Here is a 16,827-nt window from a genome sequence, read left to right as displayed (position 1 = left end):
AACATTGAAAGGAATATAATGAAAAATCATGTTGGTGGTCCCAGTTTTGGGATCCAGGGGAAATCTCTGTGTATATGTGTTTTATGTGTTATTCTCTCACATTTTTTATTTTTTGTGTTTTAGAATTTGTATGCAGGTAATTTCTATACGGGGTTAAAACCTACCTTTGGTATTAGAGTTGTTTTGGATTCATGGGGCGCCTATGTTTCTAAGGGGTTTTTCTTGGGCCTGTGGTAGACCCTACTTACTGGGAGATTTGCGAATTGATTCTGGTGGTTAAAGAAGATTGCGAGTAGTGGAAAGGTAGAGATTGAGAAATTTCATGGTAAGAGTTTTGAGTTGTGGAAACTCAAGATGGAGGATCTGTTGGTGGAAAAAGATCAGTGGATCGTGGTAGATCAAGGTACCAAACCAACACGAGTGTTCGATGAAGAATGGAAAAGTTGGATCGGAAGGCTAAGAGCACAATACGATTGTGTGTCTCAGATTCAATATCGCTGAATGTATCAAGGGAAGCTACGACAAAGACTTTGTCAGATAAGTTAGGGACTTTGTACCAATCTAAGTCTGTGGTGAATAAATTGTTCCTATGAAAAAAACTGTATAACCTGAGGATGAAATATGGAGACTCAGTGAAAGAGCATTTAACGCATTTAATACAGTGGTTATTCAGTTATTATCTGTTGATATTAAAATTTCAGATGAAGATAAATGCATTAGTTGGTTGTGTTCTCTACCATATTTATGGGATGGTCTGGTTATTGAAATAGGTAGCAATGCAACTGCCTTGCAGTTTGATGAAATAGTATCATCCTTGATAACGAAGGAGATGAGATAGAAAAATATGGAGAGCCAGAAAGGTGATGCCTTGCTTTATGAGGATGGTCCCAAAACATAAAAAAAAATAAGTCATTGAGTGGGAGATTTAAATCTAGAGGAAGATCTAAATCTCCAAGAAAACCTGTAAAGGTGGTGTGCTAGAAATGCAGAAAGGAACACTACAAAAGGGACTGTAAATCTAAAGCTCCTGAAAAAGGAAATAGATCTAATGATGCTTCTTCTGCAGAGGTGAAAACCACCTCAGGTGAAGGTGGGGATGTGTACTTAGCTTCTTCAAGTACACATGTTGATCACAAGGCATGGTTGATTGACTTAGGTGCATCCTTTCACTTCACTCCCCATAGAGAGTAGTTCTGCGAGTATGACAAATACGATGGTGGTGATGTCTTCTTAGGGTATGACGGGAAGGATAGAATCATTGGTTGTGGAAAAGTAAAGTTGAAGTTGCAAGGTAGAAGGGTTAGAACACTTCCGGATTGTTTGCATATTCTTGCATTAGTTAGAAATCTGATTTCTATAAGCAGGCTGGATGATGCAGTTATGAAAACAGTGTTCGAGAAGGATATCTACAAGCTGGTTGGAGGAGAACTGGTATTGATGCAGGGAGTTCGAACTAGAACTCTCTACAAGCTGTAAGGTAGCACTATTTTTGATGGGTGCAACAGTTCTGTGGTTCCCGAAAGTCGACTAGAAAATCTAGTGGTCTCTGGAGAGAATACCATGTTGTGGCATGAAAGGTTTGGACATATTGGAGAGAAGGGCCTTCGAATACTTCATGGTAAAGATATGGTAGAAGGTATGAGTAATAGCTCTCTCGATTTTGATTTCTGTGAAAATTGTGTATATGGGAAGCAGAATTGGGTGAGTTTCCCCTCTAGTGGTAAGAGGGCGCAACAAATATTAGAGCTTGTGCACAATGATGTGTTTGGACCTGTGAAGGTTCCATGATTGGGTAAGTCTGTGTACTATGTATCATTTATAGATGGATTCTCAAGGAATACATCGATATATTTCCTTAGGAAGAAATACAAAGTGTTTGATAGGTTTAAAGAATTTAAGGCTCTGGTGGAAAACCAGATAGAGAAGAAGATAAAGGTGTTGAGGATAGATAATGGTGTAGAGTTTTGTAGTAAGGAATCTAAATAATTCTAGAACAAGTGTAATATAGCACAGAAGAAGACTACTCTATATACACCACAAAAAAATGGAGTTGTAGAAAGAATGAACAAGACATTGATGGAAAGGGCAAGAAGCATGCTAAGTGGTGTCGGGTTAGCACAAGAATTCTGAGCAGAGGTGGTGGAGACAACATGTTACCTGGTCAACAGATCACCTTCATGAGAGTTTGAGGATAAGACTCCACAAGAGGTATGGACTGCTAAGAAACCCTCTTATTCACATCTGAGGGTATTTGGATGTGATGCATATGTACATAATACAAAGGAGAAATGAACCAAGTTGGGTAGTAAATCTGAAAATTGCATTTTTATTATGTATAAGAATGGTTTAAAGGGTTATAAGCTCTCGAACCCAACAACAAGGAAGGTTGTATATAGCCAAGATGTGGTGTTTAGAGAGGTGAAAGATGCTATTAAACATGAAGTCCAACCAAAGGAACCTAAGAAGATAGAGTTTCAGATAAAGGAGGAAGAATCAGACTCTACAGCAGAGGAGGAATCAGAAGATGAAGAGCCACAAACTCTAGGTGTAAGAAGATCAGTTCGAGAAAGAAGGTAGCCAGAAAGATATAGTCCATCTACTTTCTGTTAAAATTTTTCTTTATCTATTACTGATGATGAGCGCATAATTATGAAGGAAGCAGTAGATTCAAAGGACAAAAAACTCTGGAAAGAGGCCATGGTTGATGAAATGGCATCTTTGCACAAAAATTAGGATTGGGTCTGGTGGAGTTGCCAGCTGGAAGGAAACCCATTGGTAGTGTTATCACAAAATCAGGTACTGAAGGCTGCTAATCAGCAAGACTCTATGTAACTGCTTCAAACCAGGCTTTTAACTAAGGCTTAGCCTCCTTAGTCTGAGAGGGCTCTCTCATAGGTTATTGATATTGAGCAAGATGGCTAACTCTTACAAGACACATGAAAAATGTACTGGCTGGACAGAATTGCTTCCCATTGGGCTTATGGAGTCACTAATATCTCAGTAAAAAATAACACTATCCTTTCATAGAAATCAGGGCACTTTACATCTAATGTTCAAACATAACTTACATGAAACACAGTTTGCCTAGGCATACAGGAAGTCAGAGCATGATTCATGAGTTCTGAGTGATTATGCATTAACCAAACTGTAAAAGAACATTAAAGAGAATAAACCATCATACATTTGAACAATAAGATCTATTGTGAATCCTGAGAAGAAACAACAGTCATTTGCATTACTGAAATCTGCTATAAATAAACCAAAACAGTCTTCTCCAAAAACATCCAACCCCCATTACATCCAAGTCTGATCTATATATAGGGATACATTCTTAACCACCTTGAGCTTCCTCCTCCAGCATGAGGGGAGCTCGAAGACTGCTATTAACTACTCCTATCTACTGTTTAACTAATTCATTAAATACATTAAGTGCTGAACTGTAATTACAAAGAGTCCTAATTTAATCAAAACTCAAATTATGTCCTCCTCGTAGCATGATTCCTTCTTGATTCTTGACACCTGTCTTCTTTCTGTTTTTGCCGAGATAGCTTAGAGGAGAATGCAATGAACAAACTGGCTTTGGATACTGGATGCGTTGATGGTTCATTAATCATCAAGATAAGTCCCCTGTTTTCCCGGTCCTTGTCTCCCATCATTCTTCACAAATTAAGTAACATGTTCCCAGCTCTTTAATTCCTCAAAAACTACGAGCATCACCATATTCCCCAATGTGCTGGAAGCCTTGTTGATTGAACAGGTGTATAACCCAAAATCTCCGTATGCATCTCCTATCAGAACCCTAACAACCGGTAATAAAGTACCTTTATCAAAGCTTTCACTAAAGACAAAATATTTCCCCTTTTCAAAAAGGCACACTTGTCATTCTCTGAATAGCTAAGATAGCCTCATATGGTCTCCCTTATGTTCCTTAGGTGTTTCCTTCAAAAATTTGCTGATCTCATCATTAAACTATTTGTTTTCATCATAAAACAGCACCTACCGCAGTTTCGTAGCGCGCTACGAAACTGCTGTTTTTGCTAAAACAGTGTTTATTTGCCTTTAGGAATTCTTTGCTTGATTTGCTCTGTCATGATGATGGTAATGCTTAAAGCATTTCACATACTACCCTACCCTTTGGTGCAGTCTCACAGCCACACTCTGTACTGTCTTCATTTTTTGTCTTCATAGATCTGTTCTTTGTAATCTCCATCTTTCTTACAAAAGTGAGGGTTATTATTCACAAGATTTTCCTTTGGCTAGTCTTTAAATACAATGAAGACATTACTATCAAAAAATTCGAAGGTAGAAATATGCTTATCATCGAAAATTCTGCTTCATGCACATCGATGTCATTGTCATTTGATATTTTCACATTCCCGGTTGGATTAAATATAGTTCAAAATCCAAGTTCTGGGTATAGCTTTTCACTCAAAGTGGTAAATTATGCACCATGACTAGAGGCATTACTTTGAGCAGCTTGATATTTCTCTTTATCATGACACTCGTGCCACTGTTGTTTTGGAACACCAAGCACATCGTTATGATGTGGATCTTCATTCCATATATTATTTTCTTGATTTTTGGTATTGTGTTTAATAGGGAAGCTGATGGAAATATCATCAAAACAGAGTCCATCCTCCCGCCTCCAAATGCTCTGTCACCTTTTACATGGTAGAACTTTTAGCATTTCATATAAAACCTCATCCATTTCACTTATCCTTTTGAATAGCCTTACAGCAATGGTTAACACTTATATAATTCTATCCCTTATAAGCCTCTTCAAATTGCTAGGCGCCCTTCGAATTTTGAATTTGATCCTCAATACTCAATGCATGTCTTCAAATCTAAAAATAATCCTCTAAAATCACTGGTATTTCTGGACACCCATGAATCTCTTTTCATTATCATCATTACTTTATAATCTTGCTATTAAATCTGATAATAGTTGCAGGTAGTCCATCTATCACTAAATTCATCCAGAGAAGTTGAACAGGTACAAAGTCTCTGGCATTTCTAGATCTTCCTTTTTGAGAGCAGGTGCATCATTTACACTGTTATCACCCCCGAGCAGACGTCCCAATTTGACCCCGATGTTGATACGATTGATATATATGGCGCAACTCGGCATCACCACAAAAAAGAAGAATCAGGAAACTTCACCCAATTTTAGCTGTTTGGCATGCATAAAGCTGAACGGAGAAACAAATTTTGTCGGTGACAATAAATGTTGCCAAAGTCTGATTGCGTTAGAGGAAAAGGCAGGGCAATCTCTCGTCCTCAAGAACGGCCAATTGAAGAAGAAGACCCAAAGGGCCAACAGTAAGTGACACAAATGAGGAGGGAGCTACATTTTTGCCATTCCTTTGCATCCCGCCAATTCAACCTCAGTGATACTTGTGAGCTAAGCGTTCCACAACAGGTGGCATTGTTGCACTGAACATATATGTTGTTCTATATATCCACTTTTCGTCTAGCTCCTCATTCTCATTCTCAAGCTTCAAGTTGCTTGAAGGCATAGAATCTAAAACTCCAACAACTTGTGGCTCAAAACCGATGTCAATCATGCAATCTGCTTCATCCAGAACAACATATCTTCTTTCAAGACAGTCAAGCAGACGACCAGGTGTTTCTATTACAATTTCACACCCCTGGCGCAATTTGAATCCATTTGACTCAGCAATATCAATTTTTCCTATATCTTAAGAAATAATAGCCCAAAAAGCACAATCTTGATAGAGAAGAAACAAGGGACTTTCATCCAAAGGAACCTATAAAGGGACTACCACCAGAAGATGAGACAAGAGTCTGATGAAACAGGTATCATGATGATCCATAATGATAGAAGAATACGACTTTTCAGAACCATTAAAGACCATTTTATGAATTGCACAAAAAGGACTCTGAAGCTGTAAACTCTTTCATAATCATTCATGCCAGTCCAGTTTTTTGAAGAGTTAGACAAATTCAAACCAGAGCCAATAAATTCTATAAGGGGCATTTTCCTATCCATCTGAATGCAATGACTATAGGCTTTTAACTGACAGTCATCCTTGGCATGAGACCGTTCACTCTCAAACTAGAAACCTTTCTTCTATTATACACCTGTGTGCTTTCCTTCTTATGATTGGCACCTTATTCAAAAGCCACCTTTCTATTAACATCAGCTGTCATTGACAGTGGAGCTGATTGAGGACTTTTATCCTGGTTAGCAAGCTTTAAACTCTCACTAGAAGGCAAGCAAACCTGTAGCCATAACTCAGATGAATTACAAACTTCACCATCAATTTGCAGAAACAGGCTTTTCTATGCATATATCATATTCCCACAGAACCCATAGGAGACAAAAGTGATATAGGTGAGATATTGGCTATGGATTTGAACAATTCCCCAATTTCGTAGCGCAGCCAGTGCAAAGTCAGTGATTTCGCTACGAAATCACTAAAACAGGTTGCGCTGCGAAACTGCTAAAGGATTTATGCGCTACGAAATCACTTTGTCCTTAAGCTAGTCTGAGCAATTTTGGCAACAAAATTTTCAGTGATAACAGTGGCTCCACTTGGGATAGTGTGCCCTTGTGGTACGCTAAGAACCTGCAGTTCCAGTGCCTTATAAAATTTATTTGACAAACATCTTCTTTAATTTCCTTTGGACTTAACCTCGGGCTTTAGCTGAATGATCACTGTAGGAGAAAGAACACTACATCTACTGAAAAAAAGAAATGCTCAGTCAACCTTGAGCTTATTTGCATTCACCTACCTACCTACCCTAACAATTTAAACTTCTTTCAGCTCAATCAATGTGAAATTTCCAATGTAGCCAATCATTTGTCTTATCTGACATTTGAGTCCTTTGGCTGTGCTTGAAACAAAAATAAATCAGATACTGAACTAACCAAGGCAGCATGAGGTGTAACTATTCTTCAAGATGAAAATATAACTGGAAACCTGAACAGTAAAACTTTTCCATGTATTCAGCTATAGGGTCCCAGAATATATGATCAGCTTGATGGTTCTTGTAACTTTCCGGCTGTGCAAACTGATCTTCAACAGCAGGGTGCATTTCCTCAAGCGTAAAAGAGAAAGGAAACAATACTCTCTCCTTATGTTCTGCCATAGAAAGCTGCTGAAAATAATGATCATGATTATGAAAACTATATGCCTGAATTTGACCCTCTAAACCTTCAATTTCTTTCTCAATGTCCTCAGCAAATTCATCCAAAAATCTCATCTTATCCTCTGCCTTGCAGTCAAAGGATTTTAGATATGAGGACAAGGACAAAGAAAAATATTCATTTGTTTCTTCTTTACTATGATCATTATTCCATTGTCTGAAACCTTCAACTGAGGGAGAGTCTGTCACCACCTCTGACCTATCTATCCATTCCTCCAAAAAAATAAACCATAAGTCTTGAAATGACTTAATGGATTTGATAGGAAAGCTTTCAATCCATTGTTTACATTTCCCTTGAAGTGAATCATAGAATAACATAATGCAAACATCCTCATGTTTAACTCTAAGAAGCTCTGAAAATTCGCAAAAATCTGTTATATGCTTCAAAGTTAAACTCATTGAATTTTGGACCATTCCTTAGAAAATATGCATCCTTGGGAAAATAATTTGGGAAACCATGAATTCCTGAAAAATCTATGCATGCATACCTTGAAACAAGAATGGTAGCATCTTGGTCCTTCATAACTCTAGTGGAATCACCATGAACCTATGAATTTCGAATTCTTCAACAATGGAGTCGCCAAGATAGTTTTGCAGCCTCAAAAAGATGTCTGAGCTCCTGCTACCTTCAGAAGTTCAGTCTCTTAATTTCGGGAATGAATAATCTTCAGGCTCCCGGCAGACGCACCAAAATGTTATCACAAAATCAGGTACTGAAGGCTGCTAATCAGCAAGACTATGTGTAACTGCTTCAAACCAGGCTTTTAACTAAGGCTTAGCCTCCTTAGTCTGAGAGGGCTCTCTCATAGGTTATTGATATTGAGCAAGATGTCTAACTCTTACAAGACACATGAAAAATGTACTGGCTGGACAGAATTGCTTCCCATTGGGCTTATGGAGTCACTAATATCTCAGTAAACAATAACACTATCCTTTCATAGAAATCAGGGCACTTTACATCTAATGTTCAAACATAACTTACATGAAACACAGTTTGCGTAGGCATACAGGAAGTCAGAGCATGATTCATGAGTTCTGAGTGATTATGCATTAACCAAACTGTAAAAGAACATTAAAGAGAATAAACCATCATACATTTGAACAATAAGATCTATTGTGAATCCTGAGAAGAAACAACAGTCATTTGCATTACTGAAATCTGCTATACATAAACCAAAACAGTCTTCTCCAAAAACATCCAACCCCCATTACATCCAAGTCTGATCTATATATAGGGATAAATTCTTAACCACCTTGAGCTTCCTCCTCCAGCATGAGGGGAGCTCGAAGACTGCTATTAACTACTCCTATCTACTGTTTAACTAATTCATTAAATACATTAAGTGCTGAACTGTAATTACAAAGAGTCCTAATTTAATCAAAACTCAAATTCTGTCCTCCTCGTAGCATGATTCCTTCTTGATTCTTGACACCTGTCTTCTTTCTGTTTTGGCCAAGATAGCTTAGAGGAGAATGCAATGAACAAGCTGGCTTTGGATACTGGATGCGTTGATGGTTCATTAATCATCAAGATAAGTCCCCTGTTTTCCCGGTCCTTGTCTCCCATCATTCTTCACAAATTAAGTAACATGTTCCCAGCTCTTTAATTCCTCAAAAACTACGAGCATCACCATATTCCCCAATGTGCTGGAAGCCTTGTTGATTGAACAGGAGTATAACCCAAAATCTTCGTATGCATCTCCTATCAGAACCCTAACAACCGGTAATAAAGTACCTTTATCAAAGCTTTCACTAAAGACAAAATATTTCCCCTTTTCAAAAAGGCACACTTGTCATTCTCTGAATAGCTAGGATAGCCTCATGTGGTCTCCCTTATGTTCCTTAGGCGTTTCCTTCAAAAATTTGTTGATCTCATCATTAAACTATTTGTTTTCATCATAAAACAGCACCTACAGCAGTTTCGTAGCGCGCTACGAAACTGCTGTTTTTGCTAAAACATTGTTTATTTGCCTTTAGGAATTCTTTGCTTGATTTGCTCTGTCATGATGATGGTAATGCTTAAAGCATTTCACATACTACCCCACCCTTTGGTGCAGTCTCACAGCCACACTCTGTACTGTCTTCATTTTTTGTCTTCATAGATCTGTTCTTTGTAATCTCCATCTTTCTTACAAAAGTGAGGGTTATTATTCACAAGATTTTCCTTTGGCTAGTCTTTAAATACAATGAAGACATTACTATCAAAAAATTCGAAGGCAGAAATATGCTTATCATCGAAAATTCTGCTTCATGCACATGGATGTCATTGTCATTTGATATTTTCACATTCCCGGTTGGATTAAATATAGTTCAAAATCCAAGTTCTGGGTATAGCTTTTCACTCAAAGTGGTAAATTATGCACCATGACTAGAGGCATTACTTTGAGCAGCTTGATATTTCTCTTTATCATGACACTCGTGCCACTGTTGTTTTGGAACACCAAGCACATCGTTATGATGTGGATCTTCATTCCATATATTATTTTCTTGATTTTTGGTATTGTGTTTAATAGGGAAGCTGATGGAAATATCATCAAAACAGAGTCCATCCTCCCGCCTACAAATGCTCTGTCACCTTTTACATGGTATAACTTTTAGCATTTCATATAAAACCTCATCCATTTCACTTATCCTTTTGAATAGCCTTACAACAATGGTTAACACTTATATAATTCTATCCCTTATAAGCCTCTTCAAATTGCTAGGCGCCCTTCGAATTTTGAATTTGATCCTCAATACTCAATGCATGTCTTCAAATCTGAAAATAATCCTCTAAAATCACTGGTATTTCTGGACACCCATAAATCTCTTTTCATTATCATCATTACTTTATAATCTTGCTATTAAATCCGATAATAGTTGCAGGTAGTCCATCTATCACTAAATTCATCCAGAGTAGTTGAACAGGTACAAAGTCTCTGGCATTTCTAGATCTTCCTTTTTGAGAGAAGGTGCATCATTTACACTGTTATCACCCCCGAGCAGACGTCCCAATTTGACCCCGATGTTGATACGATTGATATATATGGCGCAACTCGACATCACCACAGAAAAGGAGAATCAGGAAACTTCACCCAATTTTAGCTGTTTGGCATGCATAAAGCTGAACGGAGAAACAAATTTTGTCGGTGACAATAAATGTTGCCAAAGTCTGATTGCGTTAGAGGAAAAGGCAGGGCGATCTCTCGTCCTCAAGAACGGCCAATTGAAGAAGAAGACCCAAAGGGCCAACAGTAAGTGACACAAATGAGGAGGGAGCTGCATTTTTGCCATTCCTTTGCATCCCGCCAATTCAACCTCAATGATACTTGTGAGCTAACCGTTCCACAGTAGGTGGCATTGTTGCACTGAACATATATGTTGTTCTATATATCCACTTTTTGTCTAGCTCCTCATTCTCATTCTCAAGCTTCAAGTTGCTTGAAGGCATAGCATCTAAAACTCCAACAACTTGTGGCTCAAAACCGATGTCAATCATGCAATCTGCTTCATCCAGAACAACATATCTTCTTTCAAGACAGTCAAGCAGACGGCCAGGTGTTGCTATTACAATTTCACACCCCTGGCACAAATTTGAATCCATTTGACTCGGCAATATCAATTTTTCCTATATCTTAAGAAATAATAGCCCAAAAAGCACAATCTTGATAGAGAAGAAACAAGGGACTTTCATCCACAGGAACTTGTAAAGGGACTACCACCAGAAGATGAGACAAGAGTCTGATGAAACAGGTATCATGATGATCCATAATGATAGAAGAATACGACTTTTCAAGACCATTAAAGACCATTTTATGAATTGCACAAAAAGGACTCTGAAGCTGTAAACTATTTCATAATCATTCATGCCAGTCCAGTTTCTTGAAGAGTTAGACAAATTCAAACCAAAGCCAATATATTCTATAAGGGGCATTTTCCTATCCATCTGAATGCAATGACTATAGTCTTTTAACTGACAGTCATCCTTGGCATGAGACCGTTCACTCTCAAACTAGAAACCTTTCTTCTATTATACACCTGTGTGCTTTCCTTCTTATGATTGGCACCTTATTCGAAAGCCACCTTTCTATAAACATCAGCTGTCATTGACAGTGGAGCTGATTGAGGACTTTTATCCTGGTTAGCAAGCTTTAAACTCTCACTAGAAGGCAAGCAAACCTGTAGCCATAACTCAGATGAATTACAAACTTCACCATCAATTTGCAGAAACAGGCTTTTCTATGCATATATCATATTCCCACAGAACCCATAGGAGACAAAAGTGATATAGGTGAGATATTGGCTATGGATTTGAACAATTCCCCAATTTCGTAGCGCAGCCAGTGCAAAGTCAGTGATTTCACTACGAAATCACTAAAACAGGTTGCGCTGCGAAATCACTTTGTCCTTAAGCTAGTCTGAGCAATTTTGGCAACAAAATTTTCAGTGATAACAGTGGCTCCACTTGGGATAGTGTGCCCTTGTGGTACACTAAGAACCTACAGTTCCAGTGCCTTATAAAATTTATTTGACAAACATCTTCTTTAATTTCCTTGGGACTTCACCTCGGGCTTTAGCTGAATGATCACTGTAGGAGAAAGAACACTACATCTACTGAAAAAAAGAAATGCTCAGTCAACCTTGAGCTTATTTGCATTCACCTACCTACCTACCCTAACAATTTAAACTTCTTTCAGGTCAATCAATGTGAAATTTCCAATGTAGCCAATCATTTGTCTTATCTGACATTTGAGTCCTTTGGCTGTGCTTGAAACAAAAATAAATCAGATACTGAAGTAACCAAGGCAGCATGAGGTGTAACTATTCTTCAAGATGAAAATATAACTAGAAACCTGAACAGTAAAACTTTTCCATGTATTCAGCTATAGGGTCCCAGAATATATGATCAGCTTGATGGTTCTTGTAACTTTCTGGCTGTGCAAACTGATCTTCAACAGCAGTGTGCATTTCCTCAAGCGTAAAAGAGAAAGGAAACAATACTCTCTCCTTATGTTCTGCCATAGAAAGCTGCTGAAAATAATGATCATGATTATGAAAACTATATGCCTGAATTTGACCCTCTAAACCTTCAATTTCTTTCTCAATGTCCTCAGCAAATTCATCCAAAAATCTCATCTTATCCTCTGCCTTGCAGTCAAAGGATTTTAGATATGAGGACAAGGACAAAGAAAAATATTGATTTGTTTCTTCTTTACTATGATCATTATTCCATTGTCTGAAACCTTCAACTGAGGGAGAGTCTGTCACCACCTCTGACCTATCTATCCATTCCTCCAAAAACATAAGCCATAAGTCTTGAAATGACTTAATGGATTTGATAGGAAAGCTTTCAATCCATTGTTTACATTTCCCTTGAAGTGAATCATAGAATAACATAATGCAAACATCCTCATGTTTAACTCTAAGAAGCTCTGAAAATTCGCAAAAATCTGTTATATGCTTCAAAGTTAAACTCGTTGAATTTTGGACCATTCCTTAGAAAATATGCATCCTTGGGAAAATAATTTGGGAAACCATGAATTCCTGAAAAATCTATGCATGCATACCTTGAAACAAGAATGGTAGCATCTTGGTCCTTCATAACTCCAGTGGAATCACCATGAACCTATGAATTTCGAATTCTTCAACAATGGAGTCGCCAAGGTAGTTTTGCAGCCTCAAAAAGATGTCTGAGCTCCTGCTACCTTCAGAAGTTCAGTCTCTTAATTTCGGGAATGAATAATCTTCAGGCTCCCGACAGACGCACCAAAATGTTATCACAAAATCAGGTACTGAAGGCTGCTAATCAGCAAGACTCTGTGTAACTGCTTCAAACCAGGCTTTTAACTAAGGCTTAGCCTCCTTAGTCTGAGAGGGCTCTCTCATAGGTTATTGATATTGAGCAAGATGTCTAACTCTTACAAGACACATGAAAAATGTACTGGCTGGACAGAATTGCTTCCCATTGGGCTTATGGAGTCACTAATATCTCAGTAAACAATAACACTATCCTTTCATAGAAATCAGGGCACTTTACATCTAATGTTCAAACATAACTTACATGAAACACAGTTTGCCTAGGCATACAGGAAGTCAGAGCATGATTCATGAGTTCTGAGTGATTATGCATTAACCAAACTGTAAAAGAACATTAAAGAGAATAAACCATCATACATTTGAACAATAAGATCTATTGTGAATCCTGAGAAGAAACAACAGTCATTTGCATTACTGAAATCTGCTATACATAAACCAAAACAGTCTTCTCCAAAAACATCCAACCCCCATTACATCCAAGTCTGATCTATATATAGGGATACATTCTTAGCCACCTTGAGCTTCCTCCTCCAGCATGAGGGGAGCTCGAAGACTGCTATTAACTACTCCTATCTACTGTTTAACTAACTCATTAAATACATTAAGTGCTGAACTGTAATTACAAAGAGTCCTAATTTAATCAAAACTCAAATTCTGTCCTCCTCGTAGCATGATTCCTTCTTGATTCTTGACACCTGTATTCTTTCTGTTTTGGCCGAGATAGCTTAGAGGAGAATGCAATGAACAAGCTGGCTTTGGATACTGGATGCGTTGATGGTTCATTAATCATCAAGATAAGTCCCCTGTTTTCCCGGTCCTTGTCTCCCATCATTCTTCACAAATTAAGTAACATGTTCCCAGCTCTTTAATTCCTCAAAAACTACGAGCATCACCATATTCCCCAATGTGCTGGAAGCCTTGTTGATTGAACAGGTGTATAACCCAAAATCTCCGTATGCATCTCCTATCAGAACCCTAACAACCGGTAATAAAGTACCTTTATCAAAGCTTTCACTAAAGACAAAATATTTCGCCTTTTCAAAAAGGCACACTTGTCATTCTCTGAATAGCTAGCATAGCCTCATGTGGTCTCCCTTATGTTCCTTAGGCGTTTCCTTCAAAAATTTGCTGATCTCATCATTAAACTGTTTGTTTTCATCATAAAACAGCACCTACAGCAGTTTCGTAGCGCGCTACGAAACTGCTGTTTTTGCTAAAACAATGTTTATTTGCCTTTAGGAATTCTTTGCTTGATTTGCTCTGTCATGATGATGGTAATGCTTAAAGCATTTCACATACTACCCTACCCTTTGGTGCAGTCTCACAGCCACACTCTGTACTGTCTTCATTTTTTGTCTTCATAGATCTGTTCTTTGTAATCTCCATCTTTCTTACAAAAGTGAGGGTTATTATTCACAAGATTTTCCTTTGGCTAGTCTTTAAATACAATGAAGACATTACTATCAAAAAATTCGAAGGCAGAAATATGCTTATCATCGAAAATTCTGCTTCATGCACATGTATGTCATTGTCATTTGATCTTTTCACATTCCCGGTTGGATTAAATATAGTTCAAAATCCAAGTTCTGGGTATAGCTTTTCACTCAATGTGGTAAATTATGCACCATGACTAGAGGCATTACTTTGAGCAGCTTGATATTTCTCTTTATCATGACACTTGTGCCACTGTTGTTTTGGAACACCAAGCACATCGTTATGATGTGGATCTTCATTCCATATATTATTTTGTTGATTTTTGGTATTGTGTTTAATAGGGAAGCTGATGGAAATATCATCAAAACAGAGTCCATCCTCCCGCCTCCAAATGCTCTGTCACCTTTTACATGGTAGAACTTTTAGCATTTCATATAAAACCTCATCCATTTCACTTATCCTTTTGAATAGCCTTACAGCAATGGTTAACACTTATATAATTCTGTCCCTTATAAGCCTCTTCAAATTGCTAGGCGCCCTTCGAATTTTGAATTTGATCCTCAATACTCAATGCATGTCTTCAAATCTGAAAATAATCCTCTAAAATCACTGGTATTTCTGGACACCCATAAATCTCTTTTCATTATCATCATTACTTTATAATCTTGCTATTAAATCCGATAATAGTTGCAGGTAGTCCATCTATCACTAAATTCATCCTGAGTAGTTGAACAGGTACAAAGTCTCTGGCATTTCTAGATCTTCCTTTTTGAGAGCAGGTGCATCATTTACACTGTTATCACCCCCGAGTAGACGTCCCAATTTGACCCTGATGTTGATACGATTGATATATATGACGCAACTCGGCATCACCACAAAAAAGAAGAATCAGGAAACTTCACCCAATTTTAGCTGTTTGGCATGCATAAAGCTGAACGGAGAAACAAATTTTGTCGGTGACAATAAATGTTGCCAAAGTCTGATTGCGTTAGAGGAAAAGGCAGGGCGATCTCTCGTCCTCAAGAACGGCCAATTGAAGAAGAAGACCCAAAGGGCCAACAGTAAGTGACACAAATGAGGAGGGAGCTGCATTTTTGCCATTCCTTTGCATCCCGCCAATTCAACCTCAGTGATACTTGTGAGGTAACCGTTCCACAGTAGGTGGCATTGTTGCACTGAACATATATGTTGTTCTATATATCCACTTTTCGTCTAGCTCCTCATTCTCATTCTCAAGCTTCAAGTTGCTTGAAGGCATAGCATCTAAAACTCCAACAACTTGTGGCTCAAAACCGATGTCAATCATGCAATCTGCTTCATCCATAACAACATATCTTCTTTCAAGACAGTCAAGCAAATAGCCAGGTGTTGCTATTACAATTTCACACCCCTGGCGCAAATTTGAATCCATTTGACTCGGCAATATCAATTTTTCCCATATCTTAAGAAATAATAGCCCAAAAAGCACAATCTTGATAGAGAAGAAACAAGGGACTTTCATCCACAGGAACCTGTAAAGGGACTACCACCAGAAGATGAGACAAAAGTCTGATGAAACAGGTATCATGATGATCCATAATGATAGAAGAATACGACTTTTCAGAACCATTAAAGACCATTTTATGAACTGCACAAAAAGGACTCTGAAGCTGTAAACTCTTTCATAATCATTCATGCCAGTCCAGTTTCTTGAAGAGTTAGACAAATTCAAACCAAAGCCAATATATTCTATAAGGGGCATTTTCCTATCCATCTGAATGCAATGACTATAGGCTTTTAACTGACAGTCATCCTTGGCATGAGACCGTTCACTCTCAAACTAGAAACCTTTCTTCTATTATACACCTGTGTGCTTTCCTTCTTATGATTGGAACCTTATTCAAAAGCCACCTTTCTATTAACATCAGATGTCATTGACAGTGGAGCTGATTGAGGACTTTTATCCTGGTTAGCAAGCTTTAAACTCTCACTAGAAGGCAAGCAAACCTGTAGCCATAACTCAGATGAATTACAAACTTCACCATCAATTTGCAGAAACAGGCTTTTCTATGCATATATCATATTCCCACAGAACCCATAGGAGACAAAAGTGATATAGGTGAGATATTGGCTATGGATTTGAACAATTCCCCAATTTCGTAGCGCAGCCAGTGCAAAGTCAGTGATTTCGCTACGAAATCACTAAAACAGGTTGCGCTGTGAAACTGCTAAAGGATTTATGCGCTGCGAAATCACTTTGTCCTTAAGCCAGTCTGAGCAATTTTGGCAACAAAATTTTCAGTGATAATAGGTAGCAAATGGGTGTTCAAGAAGAAGAAAAATGAAAAAGGAAAGGTGGAGAAATACAAAGCTCGATTGGTAGCAAAAGGTTATTCCCAGGTGTCGGGAATTGATTTTGGTGATATTTTTTTCTCCTGTTTCCAAGGT

The 16,827-nt window shown here is 38.0% G+C and overlaps 2 protein-coding genes across 2 annotated transcripts; both read right to left on the bottom strand.

The window, feature by feature from the left end:
• Nucleotides 1-10,468: 10,468 nt before the first annotated feature.
• On the bottom strand, nucleotides 10,469-10,753 carry LOC149239429 (DEAD-box ATP-dependent RNA helicase 21-like). Its single transcript, XM_089369858.1, has one exon. It carries the CDS (start codon nucleotides 10,751-10,753, stop codon nucleotides 10,469-10,471), a length of 285 nt encoding a protein of 94 aa, XP_089225984.1.
• Nucleotides 10,754-15,526: 4,773 nt separating this feature from the next.
• LOC149239428 (DEAD-box ATP-dependent RNA helicase 21-like) lies at nucleotides 15,527-15,811 on the bottom strand. The gene has a single exon (XM_089369857.1). The coding sequence runs from the start codon at nucleotides 15,809-15,811 to the stop codon at nucleotides 15,527-15,529; it is 285 nt and encodes a 94-aa protein (XP_089225983.1).
• Between the last annotated feature and the right edge of the window lie 1,016 nt (nucleotides 15,812-16,827).

The sequence above is a fragment of the Pinus tabuliformis genome, chromosome 8 (genome assembly GCF_031772625.1).
Source record: "Pinus tabuliformis cultivar Carrire ecotype Pingquan chromosome 8, CPIR1, whole genome shotgun sequence".
Lineage (NCBI taxonomy): Eukaryota > Viridiplantae > Streptophyta > Pinopsida > Pinales > Pinaceae > Pinus > Pinus tabuliformis.
Note: the sequence above shows the minus strand (reverse complement) of the source record. Positions and strands in the feature narration are given on the sequence as shown.

Excerpts from the sequence above, each read along its gene's own strand:
- LOC149239429 (XM_089369858.1), bottom strand. The coding sequence starts at position 10,753 with ATGGATTCAAATTTGTGCCAGGGGTGTGAAATTGTAATAGCAACACCT.
- LOC149239428 (XM_089369857.1), bottom strand. The coding sequence starts at position 15,811 with ATGGATTCAAATTTGCGCCAGGGGTGTGAAATTGTAATAGCAACACCT.